The sequence below is a fragment of the Nipponia nippon genome, unplaced genomic scaffold, assembly GCF_047370975.1.
Source record: "Nipponia nippon isolate SJK-2023a ecotype South Korea unplaced genomic scaffold, ASM4737097v1 scaffold_1, whole genome shotgun sequence".
In the NCBI taxonomy this organism is placed as follows: Eukaryota; Metazoa; Chordata; class Aves; order Pelecaniformes; family Threskiornithidae; genus Nipponia; species Nipponia nippon.
In genome coordinates, this window is record NW_028262290.1 from 129071327 (window position 1) to 129092232 (window position 20906).

Genomic DNA, 20906 nt, shown 5'->3' on the forward strand with positions numbered 1-20906 from the left:
ACCCAAGTTTGTCACACAGGGGATGTGAAAGCTTTGGGGGCTTCTGTTCTCTGCTAATGTCAAAGTGGAAAAAAACATAACCTCTCCTTTTCCCAACCCAACCTTCATTCCTGGTTCCTCAGAGGGGCACAGAGAGTTCATGATTTCTTATATTCCCTATCAGTTTTAATGCATATGGATGTGATCCAGCTCTGAATTTGTACTAAGGCTTTGGATTTAACCTGCATCATTCAGCACTGCCAGATCTCCCACTACTTTTGCACAAGTTTCATGATAACTTGTGGTCTTTCTTACCTCTTGCAACTGTGTGACTAAGATTCAAAGCCTTCCTTTTACTCTTTTGTGATCAAATGGCTTGTGTATCCAAAAAAATTGCCAAGCAAAGCATGAAAATTTTGCTTCAAAAATCACAGACTGTTTTTTAAAACTCTGATTATTCCGGAGCCCAATATAATGATTTTAGAGTCCACTTCTGGATGTCTGAAATCAGCATAACCACTGATTCAGCAAGTTACTGATGTTTAATACTAAACATATCCAAGAGGAAAATAGTAACTTTTTTCTTCCCCCATACATTTCCAGTAGAGAGAAGGAACTCTAAGTATTCAAAATATTGCAAGAATGTGATTGCTTCCCATTTCAAGCTAAAGATCTATTTCCCCAATTGATTCTTTTCCATTTTAATTGAAAAATCATACTTGATAAAAATCCTATTTTTCAATAATCAAACCTGTTAAATCTTAACTGACTTAGCAAATTAAGCCAGTGGAGCTGTTTCTAAGATAACCTTGACAGCTGTGGTGCAAAACAAGTTGGTCTGAAGCTCATCCAGGAAGCCTATCTTGTGATGTGCTGCATTTTTAAGAACTGAGAAAAGCAAAGAGCTCTCTGAAATGACCAAAAGGATCTCTGAGGCTGATAGCACTGCAGAAGCAAGGGTGGGGAGAAGAGTCAGCATTTCACAAAACAAAGGAAGTAATGACTAACAGGAGAGGGCAGATATATGAAAGACTTGAAAGCAAACACAAAAAAATGGATGCTGATAGGATGCAGTGGGATGAATCAGTGCAGGGATTCATGATGAATGCAAGGAAGACAAATCATCTTAACAACTGTATTTTGAATAGACTGTAAAAGGTTGCTGTCATTCTCAGCGAGGCATGGGTAATTAATCTGCACAATAATCTGAACTGAGAAAGATATCTGATTTAGAAATACATCAGAGGAAAATGTAGTAAGATTATTACTATACAAATAATTAAATAATAATAATAATAATAAATAATAAAATAATTATATGCTGCCTTAAATGCTTAAATGTGCAGGATGAGAAATTGGCCCCAAGTAACAAGCATGACTGAGATCATGAATGGTGGTAATCACAGAAAACATCATGAATGGGAAATGGTTTCCTGGGAAAGATAAAGAATTCAGATTTGGCCATATTAGCTTTAAATTGAAAGACATTAAACTGACAGAAAGACAATCCAGTGGAACTACTGGAGAGAGATGCAGAATCATTAGATGGAGGGAGAGAAGACATTGGGAAAAGAAAGAAAGGACTGAGAACTACCAGTGGCATCATGGTAAGGGACGCCAAGTGGTTCAATGGGAGGCAAACAACAGGGAAGAGACAGAGAGGCATACAGCTGCCAAGGATACTCAGACACACAGCAAGGCAAGGGTGGAAGTGCAGTTAAGTGAAAAACTAGGAAAAGGCACTAGCTCACAGACTAAGGTACTAAGGAGCAAAGCAAGTGTGATCCCAAAAGATGTGTTCTTCTCTAGAAAGGTTCTCTCCTGTTTCTGCTTCAAATGATTGCTATATGAAAGCCTGCTAATGGGCTATGAATAGAAGTGCAATATTATGGCTAAGGTGACTTGAGAAAAATGTGCCCTACAGCTAAGTTCCAATGAGCGCAGACACCTCATTAAGTGACCTCATTTTCAGAAGTGCTGAACATCCTGCAGCTCTGCCCAATTTCATTATATACTTTTTCCAAAGTGCTGGGCACTCACACTCTGACTGACATTGCTGAGACCCCAGCAGAGTCCAGGGGATGGTCAGAAGTTCAGAAAGCACATGACCCTCACTTACTTGCTCGAATGACAAACAAGCCTTGCCTTTCTGCCTCATTTTCCTCCCTCCACCTCAGAAAATCTTAAAACAGAATCCAATGTATAAGGATATGGTTGACTGAAATAATAGAAAACCACAATTATTTAATACAGTGGTAAGCAGTGACTGACATCTGACCCAGCCTATTCCAGCATTTAGAACCGACAGGCAGGTTAGAGACAAATCCACTGTGATCATAAAAAAGATGACACTTGAACATAACGGTGCATTATTATTTTAGCCCTGAGAAAATTAACCTTATAAAAAGTCAACTGCATGCAAAAAGAAAATGTATTATTACTGCTTAGAGAACAGCATCAGACTGGGAGTAGCTTTTTGTTCAGCATCAGATGCAAATGAAATGCACAGTAAAAATACACACTAAATAGTAGACCAAAATGCAGTACTGCAACAGAAAAATGCAGTAGCTTTTAATTGGCCCTTGAACATCTTTATCAGTTTCATAATTCAGACAGTTGGCCAGCATTCATAGTATCATAATCACCTGGGAACTTATAAAGTTAACAAAAGTTTAATTTATTATTGAATTTCTAGGGGAACATTTCTTTGAGATGTAAAGTAACTAGTTAGAATATATATCTCTCTTTTGTTCCTGCTAGAGGACGAGTCTTGGCTCATGGGATGAATAAGGGAAATTCTACAATATGTTTTAGAAAGAACCATCTAATTCTGAAATCTGATCTAAGAAACAAAGGGATGACATGCAAAAATCAACACTTATTCCTTTTCTGCCAGGGAAGAAGGACTGTCACCAATTTCTTCATACTCTTTTCATTCTGCAGTGTGTCAGGAACTCAAGCTTTCTCCTTTAACTCACTTATGACCAGTGTTCAGTGACACTCCAGCAGAGAGGAAAAATTCCTATCATTGCTTTTATAAAGCAGCAAAGAAACATACTGCCTTCTCTCTGAGAATGTTTCACAGAGTTCCTTAGTTTTACCTCCTCAGCCTCATCTCAGTCAGGCATTTATCCATGTGCTGAGCTTGAACAATATGAGCTGTCCTGTTTCTGTGGGTTTACTCACATGTTTAATTAGGAACCTTAAGTGCCTGGCTGAAATAAAGCCTTAATTTCTAGCAGAACTGAGTCTCAGACACTGTACTTATTATTTGATGAAGGGCAGAAAGCAGGGAAACCTTGTGAAGAGCTGAAGCATGGCATCAGCTGATGCTCTGCGCCTTGCCACAGCGCTTCACACCAGCGTACCGATCTTAAATAATGCAAACAAACATTGAAATGGCATTGACATTAGACCTGCTTAGCACATGCCAATCTCAACAGCGGTAAAAGGAGAAAAAGAGTGGTTTTACATCTCTTCAAAACTGAAACACGTGCGTGCTGTAGCTGGAAGTCAAAAATGACTACGCTGTTTCAGCAGTCAAACAAACTGCCTACTCGTCACATGAAGCAGGTAAGATCGTTGGTTCTGCTCTAAGAGGGCAGTGCAGCACTGCAGCAGGTTACCCACAAAGGTGGCAGAGGCTCCATCCCTGAAGGTTTTCAGGACTTGGCTAGATAAAGCCATGGCTGTTCTGCTCTAGAGCAGACAATAGTTGTGCTTCGAGTGGGAAACCGGACCAGCTCACCCCAGAAGTCCCTGCCAACCCATGTCTGTGATTCGTATCTTCCTTTCTTTCCTACCTCAGTGATGGTAAAAGGCAAAATACCATTTCATATAATATTCCTAACATACAGCAGACTACAAAAAGAAATCTGTTACTGGATATTTATTTGCTAATCTGTTACTCAGGTATAAATGCAATCAAATCCACTGCCGAGAGACTGCTGGCTGCTAGTAACTTTCCAGATTTTTTCCCCAAGTCCCTTCCTGGTAGTACAAAATTATTCTTGCCATTTCTTTTTATTCTCTGTGTCCTAGGGCTATCAGGAAAAGTCTGAAAAACCTTTTAATCTGTGAAATCTATGTACCTTCTAACAATTCTTCATAAGTGAGTGAGGATCTTCTGCATTAGAAGTGTCCATCTTTTCCAAATACAGCTGAAACAACCTTGTACATTATGCCAAAGAGTAAGGCTTAGATGCTGAAAGCTGTTCCACTTTGACTGGTATTTGCCCATGGATATGTGCAATACTGTTTATCTGAATACTCTGCCTGCATAAACAGGAAAATCTGCCTTTGCTGAGAAGCTAGAATGATTGAAGCCTTGATCATGATGTCAATAAAAGGCAACAGAGTGCACTTAAATTTATCCAGGACTTAAAAAAAGAAATCAAAACTGTATGCGAAGTATCTTAGCAGTACGTTAGCAAATTTTAAAGGTTACTAGCTAAAATACACTGACAATAATTGTTAAATAGCCAGTAAACACAAACTGCTAAGAGTGAAATACATACACTAAGTTAAAACTGTGATGAGACAGGACAGTAGATTGCATCATAGACTAATGCTATCGTTGGACAGACCCTCTAGAATTAATTTACCAGATTGGGATTTTTCTAGCAGAGTAAAGAAGCATACATTAGCTAACATTGCAATGAAAAACGCATGTCTGTGGCTAAGCAGTCTCAGCAGTAAATCTCTGTAACCTTAAACTATTTTCTGCGTTTTGGAGCTGTGTAACTTTTTCCAAGGTCATTCATGCATGGGGTTCAGACGCTGAGGCCATGACTTTGTCATTACCACAATATTGGCATCCTACATCTATCTGAATAGGAAATTATATATTCATATTCTATTAGTTCATTCTGTTGGTTTTTTTTTTATTTTTAAAAAAAAGTTTCCTTGGACTATGTGTAAGCTATCAGGCAAAAGTAACCAGACTTTTTCACTGCATGCAGTGATCTGTCTGCTGCACTACTGGGGCAACTAAGAGAAGGTAAGTAAAGGCATGTACTTATTCCCTGACTTTTTAATGAAAACTTCCTGCAAAAAAGGAAACATCTGTCATTTCAAATCCTGGTCTCGTCAGAGTCAACGGGAGCTTTTCCATTGATTTTGAGTAAGCCAGGTTTCTCTTCTAAAAAAACCTGCTCAAGTGTCTGCTTCTTTCCAAGTACCCAGCAAAATACTCTGGAATGGTCCAACTCAAATCAATACACTCTTGCTGACTTTTAAGGAGATTTTTCTTATACATTCAAAGTGCTGCAACAACAACAACAACAAAGTCTCCAGAAAACAGTGTTCTGAGAAGCAATTTTCGTAATTTAACGGCATACTCAAATTTTGGTTGAAAAAATCCCAGTCCATTCTGAGGCAGAATGACATTCTCGGGTAACACAGAGGTGATGTCTTTGAAGTCACAAGGTAGTTTAACGTGCATATAAGTGAAGTCAACAAGTTTATTCCAGTCTTTAACATTATACATGTACATGCATGTAACTGTTGTGATGCTTGTCTTTTTGTAGTTCCATTTTGGTAATGGCACTGTACTGAATTTGAAGTTGCCACAATAAAAGAGACGGCTTTTGTTTAGGATAGTTCTGCATCTGAACACAGCAAAAAAAAAAAAAACCTTCTGCACCTAAAGCTACAGTTTCATTAAAGTTCTAGTAAGGGTTTAAAATAAAAAGATCAAATTTAAAGGCCATCTTTAATAAGGGTTTTAAAAGCCAATATTTTGTCTTAGATCTGTGCTACTTTATTAGAAAATACATTTGGAACAAAGCAAAAAGAGCATAAAATATGCACTTCTGCACTGCTCTCTATGTAAATGATTTTTCTAAAGGCAGACAGGAAGGTTCAAAGAACTGATAATGGTGTCTCCAACTTCTAAACCACCACTTCAAAAATCAGCTTCTATTGCTAAGGACAAAAATATTATTATCTTAAAGGGATTTGGTGACCCATATAAAAAGACAAGTATACTCAAGCCTGACCTTTAGTAAATACATGAAGTATTAACCTCTACTTCTGGAATCCTTCCTGAAAATCTCAGCAGAGAAACCATGAAACCCAGGATTTGCACACTGGCAACGCAGAGAGTCTGGCACTCGTAACCCTGCTGCACTTGCTCCACGGAGAACCAGAAAAGTTCCAGTTTCACTGCTGTCCCATACAGTAATTTCTACAAGCATCTACTAATTTTCTGTCTTTTTTCTAAACAAAGACCTAACAGTGACACCCTGGTAAGGTACTAAGATTATTCAAATTTCTGGTGTACTCACAGTATGATTTCCATATTGGAGGCTGGTATTCTTCAGCATCTAAAATAGAAGTAAAAAGAGAGAAAGAAATCAGTCAACTGGCCACTGGGTCAAACTGTCAGCATGCATTTTTCTGCTGAGAGACCTCAGCTTGTCAGCAAAATTCACATTTCTTTCCCAAGAGAGATGCTAGTTCATTTACAGTACAGTTTCGTAGGTGCGAGAAGAATATAAATTTCAACTACGCGTAGAACCAATGTGCTTTTTCCAAATTATTCAAATGTAAGAGGAATTAATTTCTTACCGATTTGCATATAGTTTCCCGACTCACCAGTATTTTTAAAATAATTAACTAGACTGGTAACTACATTCTTTATTTACTTCACTTGGCATGATAAACAGACAAATCACTCCTGGTTTTCAATCAGGCTTCTAACCGCACTATTAAGATTTTAGAATGAGCAGCAATGAATAATACACGCCTTAGCTAAAAAGATGCACAGCTCAGGCTGGACTCTGATGCACAGACCCGACAGTTCCAATGACAAGATTCAATTACGCTTCTTGAACCCACTAGAATATGTAATTGGCATATTTTCCATAAACTGCATCAGCAAAAATAATAATAAAAAGTTAGAAAAAGGAAAGACTGCAAAATCTGCAACTGGAAACAGACAATTATTGCCCTTATCGACTGAAGAGCTGGTATCTTCTCTTAGTGCAAGAGTTATACAATGCTGCTGGGTAAATTTTTGGCAGGGGGAGCAGAGCTTCTGTGTTTAAAAGTATAAGTTTGTAGAGCCTGAGCTAAAAAAAAAACCCCTGTTTTAAGAGCAAAAGGCTCTCCGGGCTGGGAGGCAGACTGGTGCGACTGGAGGGCACAGCAAGTGTACGGTCCTGCTCCACAGGGAGGTTTCCAGCCCTCTGCAAGAAAGGCTGTTGCTTCAACCTCCAGAAATCCCGGCAGAGGCCAAGCTTGAGCGGTAGGAGTTAAATAAGTTACCAGCCACAAAGGGTGGGGTACCTGGTACTAGTTTGGCTCTAAACTGCCATGCTGCCAAACACTTTGAAGAGTCATTTACAGGGGGTATGTCATTAACCTCCTAATACTGTGCAAGTTAATGAAGGTGTTTGGTATTTACTAAACGTCTACTTAAGTTATGCTAATGAAATTCAATTATAGTTGCATAGCGCATGCTCCCTGTCTATTTATATACACACAACCACTTTAACTATATCCCTGCAAAAGTTTGTTTACTAGGAACGTTAATCATTAACTACCATCTGCCACTTTTAACTCTGTTGTTTCAAAAAAGGATAAATCTAGCAACAATCACAGTTACTGCCTGGAATAATACCCTGCAACAATTTGCAGATACATTCATCGGGGAAACCCATTCAATTCCAGTTTCAACTGTATCCACTTCACAACTTTGGCAAAATTTAAAACGCTCCCAGACTGACGGAGTTATACCATGCTGTGGCAATCCAAGAGTAATTAGCTTGCAAGTTCATTATACAGAAGGGTTATTTTAAATTATATGAAGCTATTCATGAGACCAGTGAAATTTATTCATGCAAGAGCTGACTAATTTTTTTCTCCTCTCACATTATAATGGTAATATAGTACTCTTTTTTTTCCTATACATCTGTTGCTCCACATATAGTTTACCGTAACACCATAATATTGTATATTAAATTCCTGTCATACTTCTGCACTACTGCAAGAGAATTTCTGAATTTGTTTGTTCACTTAACATATTTTTCCAATAGGAGAAACATTGAGATAATGCAAATATCTGATTATCTATACTTGTGACTTCAGAAAAGGAAATAATAGTGGGAGAAACAACGAAAAACCAACGAGTATCAGTTGTTGCTTTAGTCTTCCAAATTAATTAGAAAGAGCATGGTAAACTGAACAGTGAAAGCTGATCTACAAGTGGCCATAAAGTGCTTCATTAGCTTGAGACAGACTGATGGTGTGGAAACACTGCAGCCTAGGTGAAGAACAATCATCCAGGAGATAGTCATAAAACAAAACTCCCGATGATTACGTTAGATTTGTCATGGTTATGAATCTGTCAGCCCAGGAAAGAGCGGACAGAACCTTTCTTCAATAGCTAAAATAATTCTAAAGGGCAGCACACTCGGAGGAAAACCACGGGTCACCGGCTCCACATTCGCCCTTACAAGGCACTGCAACATCCTCTGTGATCCTTTCAGCTGATAACACATCCCTAAATCACAGGGAACAAAACTCCACATAGGTGATAGTATTAATACTATTTATTGTCAGGCTATCATGCATGTCATTTGATGGCATCAGTTTTCAGGGAAATAAAGAATTAGTTTAAACACAACCTGGAGACAGAGGTCATGCTTAAAGGTCAGGGAGATATTTAATGGTGCCCAGATATAGACCTCTTGCTCCCTTCGCGGAAGGAGGCCACTGGGCCCCTGTCTAGACGTGGGCCATGTACAGCTGAAGATGCCATCCTACACAGCTGTCAGCGTGGAAATTAGCCTTAGGACAGCAATTACCACATCTGAGTCACTAGAGAAATATGTTGACTCTCCTCCTTGTATGATACAGTATCAGGACTCCCATCCTGGATGACTAGATTAGACTAAACTTCAGCCCTTCATAAATCAGGGGTCAAACAAGACAAATTCTACCTGAGCAGACTGGATTATTACTATTTGCCCTTTTTTGAGATTGCTGTTCTGCTTCTTCTTTTATTAGTCCTCTTTTGTTATAAAGTAGCTCTACTCATTAAATCGTGCTCCACTCTCAATCACTAGACTTAACACAGCAGGTTTGCAGAAGTTGCCAGTAATAGTTTGGGTGGTTGGCTCAGTTACTACGTGACACCTCAACTCCAACAGCTTCTGCCTTTACTTCTGGTAATGGTCTCAGCAAGGACCACAGATCTCAGTTTTGAGCCACATAGCAAAAATCAATAAATCAATCACTCAATCAGACTGGGCACAAATGACAAGCATCCCGCATTGAGCTCTCATTAAATGATATTCCTAATATGAACTTTGCTGATAATGCCTATCACAACTTTGATTGGCAGCATGGGAAAAAGGATTCACTGATGTATTCTTAGGTGATAAGACAGGATCTCTCCTACTGCTGTTTTCTTGAAGGGTTCACACTTTCAACAGTGACTTCTTGTTTAAATTCAGAAACTGAGCTAGCTAAGGTTGAAAGCAGTTGTCACAGGAGAAACTCGGGGCAGAAGATGAGTATCAGTTCTGAAAAACTCAACAAAATGTCACAGGACCAGCGATGATACACCTCTCTGAATCTAGAGAGACTCATTGTAAAAGAATTACAGAATGCCCAATTTAGGTCTTTTTTATTATTTCAAGTCTTACCAATACTGTATCAGAAATGACCTTAGCAAAAACAGAAAAGCTAAGGAGTACTCACTGGAAAGACCAGAACTGGCAAAAAAGCATGAAAGACTTCCACGAATAATATTACAGGCAATACTGTTAACTAAAAGCTTTGAAACATACCAGTTGAGAAGGTTAATGTTTATTAGACCTAAAAAAAGTAACTAGAAGTTAGTTGTATGCTAAACAGAAAGGCAAAAGGAATGGCAAATGCTGACTCTTGGGAAATATTACAGCTACCAGAAGGCTTCTCACTGCGTGCATAATTGACACGAAAAGATACTGGAGAAAATTGTGAAACCAGAAATTATACTGTGGAATTGAGAAGTGGGAGTAAGGAAACGCAGGTTAGTTCTTCACTTAATTTACTTCACTCTTCACAGAGTAGAGAGGATGAAAAGCATCTTAGGAATAAAATATTTTCATGAAGCTGATAGAGCACTGTAAAGTTGAGTCAGTGTAAAAAGACTACAGTAAAGGGAGTACTGAAAAGTTGGCAAAGCTTTAACCAGACAGATAAAGAATAAAACTACGTAAGATTTTTTTTTTTAAAGAAACATGAAGACAGAAGACTATTTCTGTAAATGATGGGTGGTAAATGGTTCATACATTACTCAGAGCCATTCTTAAGCAATTTCTGAGAAATGGGCTTATATTAATTATATAGTTAGTAAAGTTACCCATGGACTTCAAACCTTGATCTTCGCCATGCCTGGCTCTGTACCAAAGGTGACACCTTTCTGGATGTAGTTGTGAAAGACACTGGAATGGCTGAATTGCTTTTTACTACTTCCTTGTACTTTGTGAAGATGATGATGTAATGCCAACACTTGTAGTTTTGTGCTGCCAGCACTGGGACTGACCTACCTAAAGCAGGTCTAATAAGATACAGATTAAGGTAAAACTTTGATTCTTCTGACTACTAAGACTGATAATGCACTGGAAAGAGGAAACTCTGTTTTACAAGAAAGATCACAAATTATGTCACACGAATCAAATTTCTGACTTATAAGTGCCATTTCTAATTATAAGGGGAACAGCAACAAATATCCATACAGTAGCTATATGCCATGCCCAGTTCTAGATACTCTGAAAAGTATTAATGACTCCTATGGTAGTAAAGAGGTATGCAGACTAGTAGCAGGACAGCAACCAAAGAGGGACCAGCATTCTTTCCTAATTTCTTCATAGCCACTATGAAAGAGGAGAAAAGATTTTTTTTTTCCTTTGTCCTTACTAAAGGATTATAAAAAAACATTCTGCACTTCACCTTGGAAGAACTGCCTCAGCCTGGATTTTCTGCCACCATTGTCCAAAGTTCAGACTTCCTTTCCAGTAACAACTAATTTTGAAACTATGACCTGCATGTGCAAGAAAAGACACTTGTGTGTGAGGAAGAGCCAAGCTGGAAGCCACTGGCTTACTGGCAGTGTGCAGATAAATGATTCACCGGATGAACAAGTCTAGTTACTAATTTTTTCATCTTCTATTGTTATTTTCAGGACCAAGACTAATAATTACCAGTATTTTAATGCCTTTTGTATATTTCCTTTAAAAAGATTTTTCACAGATTTACCATATACACTTTCATATTTATAGCTTTGCTTCCAAGACATTAAGTTAGCGTATATCATTAAATACATTTTTCTTATTTTTATGTATGTAATTATATATATAATAATAACATATAACTGTTGAGTAAAAGGCTATGTGAAAGATGAACAGTGTTTGTACTCTTCAGGCACATGTATTTTTCTTATATTGTTCTTCATACAGCCAGAATTATATTATACAATTGACTATAATGGGGAGGGACATCACAGAATCACAGAATGGTTGAGGTTGGAAGGGACCTCTGCAGGTCATCTGGTCCAACCCCCCTGCTCAAGCAGGGCCACCTACAGCCAGCTGCCCAGGACCATGTCCAGATGGCTTTTGAAGATCTTCAAGGATGGAGACTCCATAACCTCCCTGGGCAACCTGTGCCAGTGCTCAGTCACCCTCACAGTGAAAAAGTGTTTCCTGATGTTCAGACAGAGCCTCCTATGTGTCATTTATGTGGCCATTGCCATTGGCCCTGTCGCTGGGCACCACTGAAAAGAGCCTGGCTCCATCCTCTTTGCACCCTCCCTTCAGATATTTATACACTTTGATAAGATCTCCCTGAGCCTTCTCTTCTCCAGGCTGAACAGTCCCATCTCTCTCAGCCTTTCCTCATAGAAGAGGTGCTCCACTGCCTGCATCCCCTTAGTGGCCCTTTGTAGGACTCTCTCCAGCATGTCCATGTCTCTCTTGTACTGGGGAGCCCAGCACTGGACACAGTACCCCAGGTATGGCCTCAACAGCGCTGAGCAGAGGGGAAGGATCACCTCCCTTGACCTGTTGGCAATACCCCTCCTAATGCAGCTCAGGATACCATCAGCTTTCTTCAAGGGAAAGGCACTGCTGGCTCATTTTCAACTTGGTGTCCACCAGGACCCCCAGGTCCTTTTCTGCCAAGCTGTTTTCCTCAGCATATATTGGCGGGTGGAGATTGAAGTGAAAGAGTAATAAGGGGGCTTCTTTGATAAGGTCAGTTCTTTTTCAACACATAAAACATCACTGCATTATTTAATTTCCATTCTGTGCTTAAAACTTATCAATTACAGAAGCTCATTTTCATCTTATCTGAATCCCTAACGGCTAACCTTGTGGATAGTGAAGGGCTATTTTCATTTATTTTGCCCTCTCACCAATCAATATATATGCATACATGACTATCTCACATTGCAGTCATTTTGCAAACTATTTTAAATAGGCACTTTTTTCTACGTTTGATTGTCATTTGGCATACGCCTTTGGGTGTTATGATTACTTCTATTACATCCAGTAACTGTCCTTGCAGGCACGTCTGACTACACTTTGAAAAAGAACATTCTTAGTTTTTTAAGTTGCAAATAATCATACTGTCAAATGAGCACCTCTCTTTAACTCCTGAAAAGTCGCTTTTCCTTTGAAGAGCAAAATTAATTCTCTTGCAGTTAATAATTAGTGATGTAGCTGTTGAAACATTTCAGCGTGTCAAAAGCTCTGTTTAATGTTTCATTCAGAACGCACAGTTGCCCATGGAGAAGCCAGTAGTTGCCAGCTTTACCACTGAACTTTCTTGTCATCGGTACATGGACAGCTAAAATATGGAATGAGACTTCAGCTTTTGTTTTAATGAGACACTTTGACTTTCAGCATAAGGCACAGAAACAGAAATGATCAAATTGTTTATTTGCAACATAGTTTATAATTGGTGTATTAATTCAGATGATGGGTACTTCCCACTGCGCTATTCTCTTTCTAAAAAAAAATCAGCAACAGTGTGTAATTTAAAATGTCAAAAAATGCTCACAAAAGGGGTGGAGTTCTCTCTTGCACAGCAATTAGACTGAAACAGTAAGCTTTTAATAAGCACAATATAAATTTAGAGCTATTTGATATCTTTTGCTTTTGCCTACCATAAACTTGCTATTAGAAGCCACTGCTGTAAAGGTAGCTCATTTAGTCCGTTCTATGAATCAGGGTCTTTCCAAATTGTGCTCTCTCCTGCATTTGCTTCAGATTTCGAAACAGTATCTTTCCACTAACAGACAGGTGGTCAGTGCATGGATAATTTTGTTTAATGAACACGTCTGCTTTACTAAAATGCAGATGACGGATCATGCAAGGAGGTAAATTTAATAATTTAGAAGAGTTATCAAGTATCAAATAAAATACAACTGTGAAATAAGTGAATTATTAGGGACCTAGTCCAAGAGATCACAGGAGATTTGAATTATGTGACTCCACAGCTAAACTTGTAGAACAAAAGCTTAAGGAGCCATGTTCTACAGTTGGTGAGGGGTGTTCAGCCAGCTATGACCATCCAATTGGAGCAATACCCCATTTAGTTAAAAAAATCTGCCTTTCTATTCTGCACAGATTTAAAGAGAATTAAAGGCGATGAAAATATCATTCAAAATTTGGAAATGGAGAGAAGGAATACGCAGGGTTCTCAATAGCAATAGGAGAAGTGTAAAAGGGAAGGGTATTTGTACAACTCTAGTTTTAGAAGTCTCTTTAGGAGACCAGTCTTTCTTACTGCACGGGGCCCAAGAAATAGAATTAAACAGGCTCTTCCAAAGACCAAATCCAAGAACCCGACAGGGATCTAAGTAAGCTGATGCAAATATTCCCAATGCTTTAAATATTTCATGGGAAATCTGGAAGATTTAAGAGTGCAAAGGGGTATTCACGCTGCCTCATCTTAGGCATGTAGGTCCTTTTTGATGCTGAATCACACTGAATCTATTTGACCTTGGAAGGCATTTAAGAGCCTCTGTAATTTAGGTGCTTTGAAACATTTTGTTCACAGAGCAACAATGAAGAATTTCCTCATGCAAGTCACTAAAGGTTTGTGTCTAAAAACCAGAAAGGTAGACAAAGAAAAAAAATCACAAAATATCTCCTTCATGCTTGATTGCCAAAAATCTGTTTGAGTTAATGGCTGCCATTAAATTTAATCTGATCATTAAAAATTACACCCCAATACTTGTTACCATTTTCTATTTTAGCATTAATGCCAGTGTAATTTAAATGTAACATGGTTATTTTCACATTTTCATGTTTTTAATCTATAAACCGGAGGTATCAAGACATTAAAATGGCACAATCAGGGTTCTGCCTGACTGAGACACTTGACATTTCTTTGGTAGGAATAAACACATGACATAAGTTAAATCACATCATATTAGCAGACCTCCTATCTTACACAGATATACTTTATCTTCTAACTAATGACCAGTTAGTTCCTGGCTAAAAATCAAGACCACATAATCAATTGGCATATATAAGAATAGCTCCACGGAAGGAATTTTATCACTGTGCAGAATGTGGCAGTGCATTTCCAGTCATTTACTTATTGCATCCTAAAAAAAAAAACAAAACACCCAACCCTCCATCCAGTGATCCCTGGACACAGCAAAGCAGTTCAGACATTGTATGAAAAAGCATGTGACTGAAATAACCGCAATAATGCCGAAAAATGGCATTAAAAGGGTCAATGTGAAGTATTTCAATTAGAGCATTTATGTTGAAGTAGTGTCAGCACATTCCCCATTCCAGAAATGCACTCATACATTGACATGATGCCGGTTTATCTGGCTTGTCAAGGGAGCCAGCACATTCCCTGAAAACTTATTAACCTTTAGCAAAATCCAAATCATTGCTTTTGGTAACTCTGTTATTTTTGATGTGTTATTTTATCATCTCTCTAACCAAGGGCACAGGAGTTTGCTTTTGACTGTTCAAGGGTGTGAGGTAGACCTAGTCCTGCAGTTGCCTGTGGAGGTTGTTCAACAGCTTTTCAGGGATCATCTTGGTCTTCCCCATCTAGACCTGCATTTGCCCTTCTCCGGACAGAGAAATGTAAGTATTTGTAAAGGTTGAAACTGCAGACTCAGGATCAAGTGGAAACCTAGTAACTCATATCACTCAGGAAAGCCATGTGATTTAGAGAATTTACGTTGGTAACTTACAAAAATCACAAAATTAGTTGTACTCAGCACAGGGGCTATTTATATGCTAGGGAGTCTACTGAACTCTGCAGCCTAAACACAATTTCAAGGCTTGGACATCTGAGATGAGAACTACTCCGCCACGCAGAGCAAGCATAATGACCTGCAGATGAATAAAAGGTTAGCAAATGATTAGACCTTTCTTTGGCTTCCTTTACAAGTCCTATAGTATTTGCTGCAATATTTGCTTCTGTACATTAAAGCATGAAAAACAGGAAAAACACCACCCACCTGCAAGGCATATTAATCATTCCCACAGCTCTCTGATAAAACTGAATAATCAGGGCTCCTAGGGTAAGAGGCAATACTGTACCTGTGTACTTTCTCCATTACAAAAACACAGTATTTTCCTTTTAGTTATAGTCTTTTGGTGGACTTTTAATTACAATCTTTGCTGCATGTAAGACTGTCAATTACATTCAAGGCCAACTGAATTATTATTTTATGCAAAATTAGTTTCTGGATCTTCAACTTTTTTTTTTTTTTAAATAGTTTTGATTAATCAACATCAGATATTAGCAAGGCACCCACCTTCTCTTCATATATGTTGTACAAATGGACAAACACTTCACAGTCTCTTGTATTATATCGCCACCCGCCATTTAACTGCTCTCCTAGTACCGCTGTTCCTACAGTTATTAATTTGGATCTAAATCATAGAGAAATGTTTATCTTCTTAAAATTAGGTTCCATAACAATAAGTTTATGCTGACAAGATTGTTATGTCTTAGAAAGGTCTATGTAACTAACTACACTTTCCTCCCTGCAATCTTAGCAATAAAAGAGTTACTACCAATATTTAAAATCGCTAGAAAACTCTCATGGACTATTTCCTCTCAGAAGAATATGGTTTATGTATTGTTTCCTTACTCAGGAGGAATTTTAATTGCCTTCTGGAAGTCTGTAATTCTTCCAGGAGCTTTTTACTACAGCCTGGCACTTCTACAGTTGATAATGAGTTCTTACAGTATCATATTGTTGCAAAATACCTTGTATGAAACACTATACAATTTAAAAGACGCTTAGGTGTTCCACAAGTTTTATCAAACTAACCAACAGGGCTGTGCAAAATATCCTGATGCCTGGGCACGGGTGACAATTTTGCTTTGCAGCTTTGCAAGTTGCAATGTTGACTGCATTTTCCCTAGAGAAACACTGTGGTTAATGGCATGTCATATGAGGCAAACCTCATGTCTCTGTAACATTTTAATTGTCAAATTAAAACACATCCAAACCAGTGCTCATAGGACAGATGTACAAGTGCCTCCAGTGGCATTGAGTGGGAGGACAGAATTTAGGCACCCGTGATATATAAAGGAAAATGTGACTGCAGCCTGGCTAATACCCTGATTTCCTACTTTGCAGATTTTAAAGATGCATATAACACAAGAATGCTGTATTTAAGTGTCTTAGAACACACGAAGCTTCTTTATATGTGACAAGTAAACCAAATACAGTGAAAACAGTAATTCCCACTGTAAAAACAGACTTTCCTTTTGTATAATCAGAGACTGGCTGGTTATTTTTACACAAATAAATTACAAAGGAAGTAGAAAGCACAATTTTCCTCAATAACTTTTCTGGAATTGTTTTTCACTTTTGTAGAAATCACAAAGAAAATTTGTTTCTTACCTCACTATACCCCACTTATCTAGCAGATACACTCAGAAGACAGTCAAGCCAGTCCTTAAAAGCTCATCCATCAGATCTTTGATCAGAAAATCAGTACAGTAAGAAAAAAACATCCTCTTCCTTTGAGCTATTTTTAAAGATACGCACAGGTGCCACAATTTTGAACAAACCCTCTAACTCATTCCACTAAAACACTTTGTGTAAGGTCAATTAATTATGAGTAAGGCTATGGTTTCGGCACAATAATATTTACTATATTTCATGGCACAGGCTTGGTGAAAAGAAGCAATATTCATCAAAAGCTTAGCAAATATATTTGCTATAAGCTTCCAGCAGTTAAATAATAACCAATATTCAATACATATCAGTAAGCAAGTACACTTTCTACTGAGATTTCTACTCTGAATGATAAAGTTTAGACATCAAATATCCTGATTTTTTTCTGTGGGCAAAAATCAGCAGTTGATCTTTACGACCCAGCACAGGCTCCCTTTTAAAAAGCAAATGAGTCGGAATTTCAATAGCTACGGACACAAAAAAGATGCTTTCCACCAATTGCTTCCTAGTAATGAAACCAAGGAGGGCTTTATTCCTCTGATAATGTACCAGTCTTCATCCAACAAGATGAGGTCCATGTTCAAGTATTTTTTGACTCTCACTGAACAAACATGTATCTACACGCTCAGAGACTCAAAACTGTCAGCATAGTTAGACTAATGTTACTCCGGAGCACAGAAAGGGGAAAACAAAACAAATTCAAGCCTTTCCTTTGGAAAGATTTGGCAAATCTCCAAAGCAATATGATGCAATTTTTTTTAAGCTAAGAGGAAGAGTTGGTGCTGAGCAAGAAGTGCAAATTGTAGTAGCAACCACCACTCTGCAGTTCTGCTCCCATCTTGGGAGACAGGAAAGCTGGGTAAAAAGATGAGCTAATGCTCTCATCTCCAACACCACCCAAGCTAGGATGGATATTTCATCTTTTAAATACACCAATCCCCGTGGAACACTTTTTTTTGAAAGATTTTCCTGCTTTTCCTATATGTTTGTTATATCATACAGGAAAGCTTGTCAGAGCTTGTCACATCATCCTACTAGCTAAACCTCCCAAAATATAGATTTTCTTGAAAATCCAGAGGCTGAGGTTGCTGTTTGTCTGCGGGTTTATTGGCAACACCAAAGGTTTGTAACTTATCACTGAGACAGTGTGCCACCCCAAATGAAGCTAAATTTTTGCCAAGTTTTTGCTTCATTTCATCAACATTATTTGATGCTCACAGAGAAACAGTGAGCAACTATGTCAGCTTCATGTACCAGGAATTATAAAAATATTCTACAATTATAAAATATACGTTTATTTTAAACTTTTACTTCTTGTGCTTGTTATTTTCAAGGATAGTTAAAGGTAAACCAAGCTGAGAGAGTAAACATGCCTGCTTATGACAGCAGAAAATACACTTGAATATTAAAAAGAAACACATCTCAAATGGAAGCACAGTGAGACTTAAATCCAATTTGTAAGATAAAAGCTAACCAGACCACTTACTATTGCCACCTGATAGCATTCAATATTGCTTGAAATTCATTAATATGCTAGGTAATGTAAGTACAGTGCGTGTATACAAAATTAATTCTATTAATTTCTACATTAGAAAAATCTACTGAAAGAGGAGGAAAATAATTATAAGGCAATCTTACCCATCTGTGGAAAAGGCATAGCAAAACGAATCTAAACCTCAGAAGAATAATTATCCCATGAGACTCCCACCTCCTGGGAGTGCCCATTATTGTGTTAGGAGAACATAAAACTGACAGCTATTCAGAAAGACCTCCAGAGCAATTTCGGCTTAGCTCTACTGCTTATCTTACCTTGTCATCTTTTTAGAATATCTACAAGCTTCCAGCTAACTTACCAATATCGTATTTTATTTTTACAAGCGAGCAATAAATGCTGCTTTTACAGCATATACTTTGCCTAACAGACCAAATGTTGGAAAAATGCTTATGCATCTTAAATAAAAGGCTATTCAAATTTAAATGGTTTTATAGAGTAATAATATTTCATTTAGATCTGCCTACTAACTGCTGATTGCTTAGTCAGATTAGGTGGAACTCCAAACGAGACAGAAGCGAAGCATTTTATTATCATTAAATATTCCCATTATGGCAGCATTTGGAACCCAAAATCAGGTTTGATGTTATGTCCAACTGTTAACAAGTACAGTTTAAAAATAAAACACAGCAGTTGCTGACCTAAAAGTGCTTGTGATTATAGTGTGCGGCAAGGATCCAACAGATAAAAGGAAAAGGGATGGAAAAGCAAAGGGTAACAGGAGGACTCTCCATACCAAAGTCATAAGTACCAGTCACAGCATCCTCCCCTAACTATTAAGAGAGCAGTTTCATCTGAACGCCACGCAAAGATAGTTGGAAAACTGAAGATGATGCTAAAAACAAAAAACATTAAGAACCACAGAGCATCACAGAAAGACACTAGGGATAACTTCAGCTGATTTATTATTACATTAGGAAGCTTTGCTTATAAATGTTAAGAAAAATGGTGGAGATTTAGTTCCTTCTGAGAACATGAGAAAAAACAACCTCAATACATTTATGTTACATTTTTATTGAAGTGACACATCACATAAATAATAAAATTATTCTGGATCAAGGTTTTGTAATAACTTATTTCTATTGAAGGCTGAATTATTCAAAAGCAAACTGCAGCTCACCCTGAGCATATCCTTCCCTGCTTAAGCTGCACCAGAGAACAGCACCTGACTTCACTGTATTTTCAAAGACATGCCTATACCCTATTGCTCGGCCGTTTGATTTCAGTGCATCATTTTATCTGATGCCAGTCAATTTACTTACACCGCTGCTGTGCAAAGTCTGGTCCAGAGTCCCCAAATGGTAAACATTTTCAGTAGAGAAATGCTTCTTTTCTGAAACTAATTTATTGTCTAGAAGAACCACATTTCCTCCCAGCTTCTCACTCATTAGGGTCCAAAACTCAGTCCCCACCGGAGTGAGCAGGCCAGATTTGAAAGCAGTCATGTATATCTGATGAGGTCCACAAGGCACACGATCAGTGCCATTAGACAGTGAAATTCAGGAGAACGCCAAGTTCTGCCGCAGACAATTTACAATGACATAACCGTTGGCTAAAAGGAGCTGTGAAATGCGAGCATCCATCTAACGAGCCAGTGGTCGTGCGCAAAAGCACTAACGAAAAATCAACATGAGGTGGTGCTTCATGATCATTAGCTGCAACTCACACCTCCCCAAGAAATGTATTGCAGGCACTTTTAATATAGCAGGAGAGACTTACACAAATGCTAATCTCAAAACACCCACTTGAAAATGCTCCAATGGTTTTATAACAATGGGAGAGATGACTGATTAGGTGCCAAAGTGGTTTGATGCCAGCTCTGAAGAAAGCCTTTGCAGCTCCTATGATTTCTCTTAAAAGAGATCCAACTTTAAGTTGCAATGTCCTTCAAAGTACAGGTGTCTTTTTGCACCAGTTCCAACTGGGATTTCAGAGCTGTGCCCTGACTGCTCCTGCTGCTGTACAGAAGTAGTTAGCCTAGCAGGCACGCTACTTCTTGCATATCCTAGACTGGTGCACTACATTCCTGCACCACTTGTTCTGCATCTAAATCACCATCTTTATTGTCTTCTGTACAATAGCTGATGAATACTCGCATGGTTTGCTTGGAGGGGGTGCTGCAAAATATGTATTAGCTTTAAATTTATCAAAAAATGAATGTAAGTGGGAATAAAGGAGCATAACCAGTACTAAAGGCACATCATGTAGAACGTAAAAAATGAATGCAACCTACAACTAAGATCCCCATGACATTCCAACTCAGTAAAAATTCTGATATCGGAGAGCACCAAACTTTGACTTACAAAACTTACACTTGCTCCATTGATTTCAGTAGAGTGGGAGCAATTTATTTCAGCCAAAGAGCTGCCCAGAATTATGTACAAGCATTGTGAGCTAAGAAATCCCAGTGGCCATGGTGTTAACAGCAGA

The 20906-nt window shown here is 38.2% G+C and overlaps 1 protein-coding gene across 1 annotated transcript in view; it reads right to left on the reverse strand.

Annotated features, from left to right (window-relative positions):
* CHN2 (chimerin 2) overlaps window positions 1-20906 on the reverse strand; it is a 165131-nt gene that overhangs the window by 91631 nt on the left and 52594 nt on the right. Inside the window, exon 2 of the mRNA XM_087772315.1 lies at window positions 6267-6305. Coding sequence (XP_087628441.1) covers window positions 6267-6305 — 39 coding nt within the window. The remainder of the gene's footprint in view (window positions 1-6266; window positions 6306-20906) is intronic.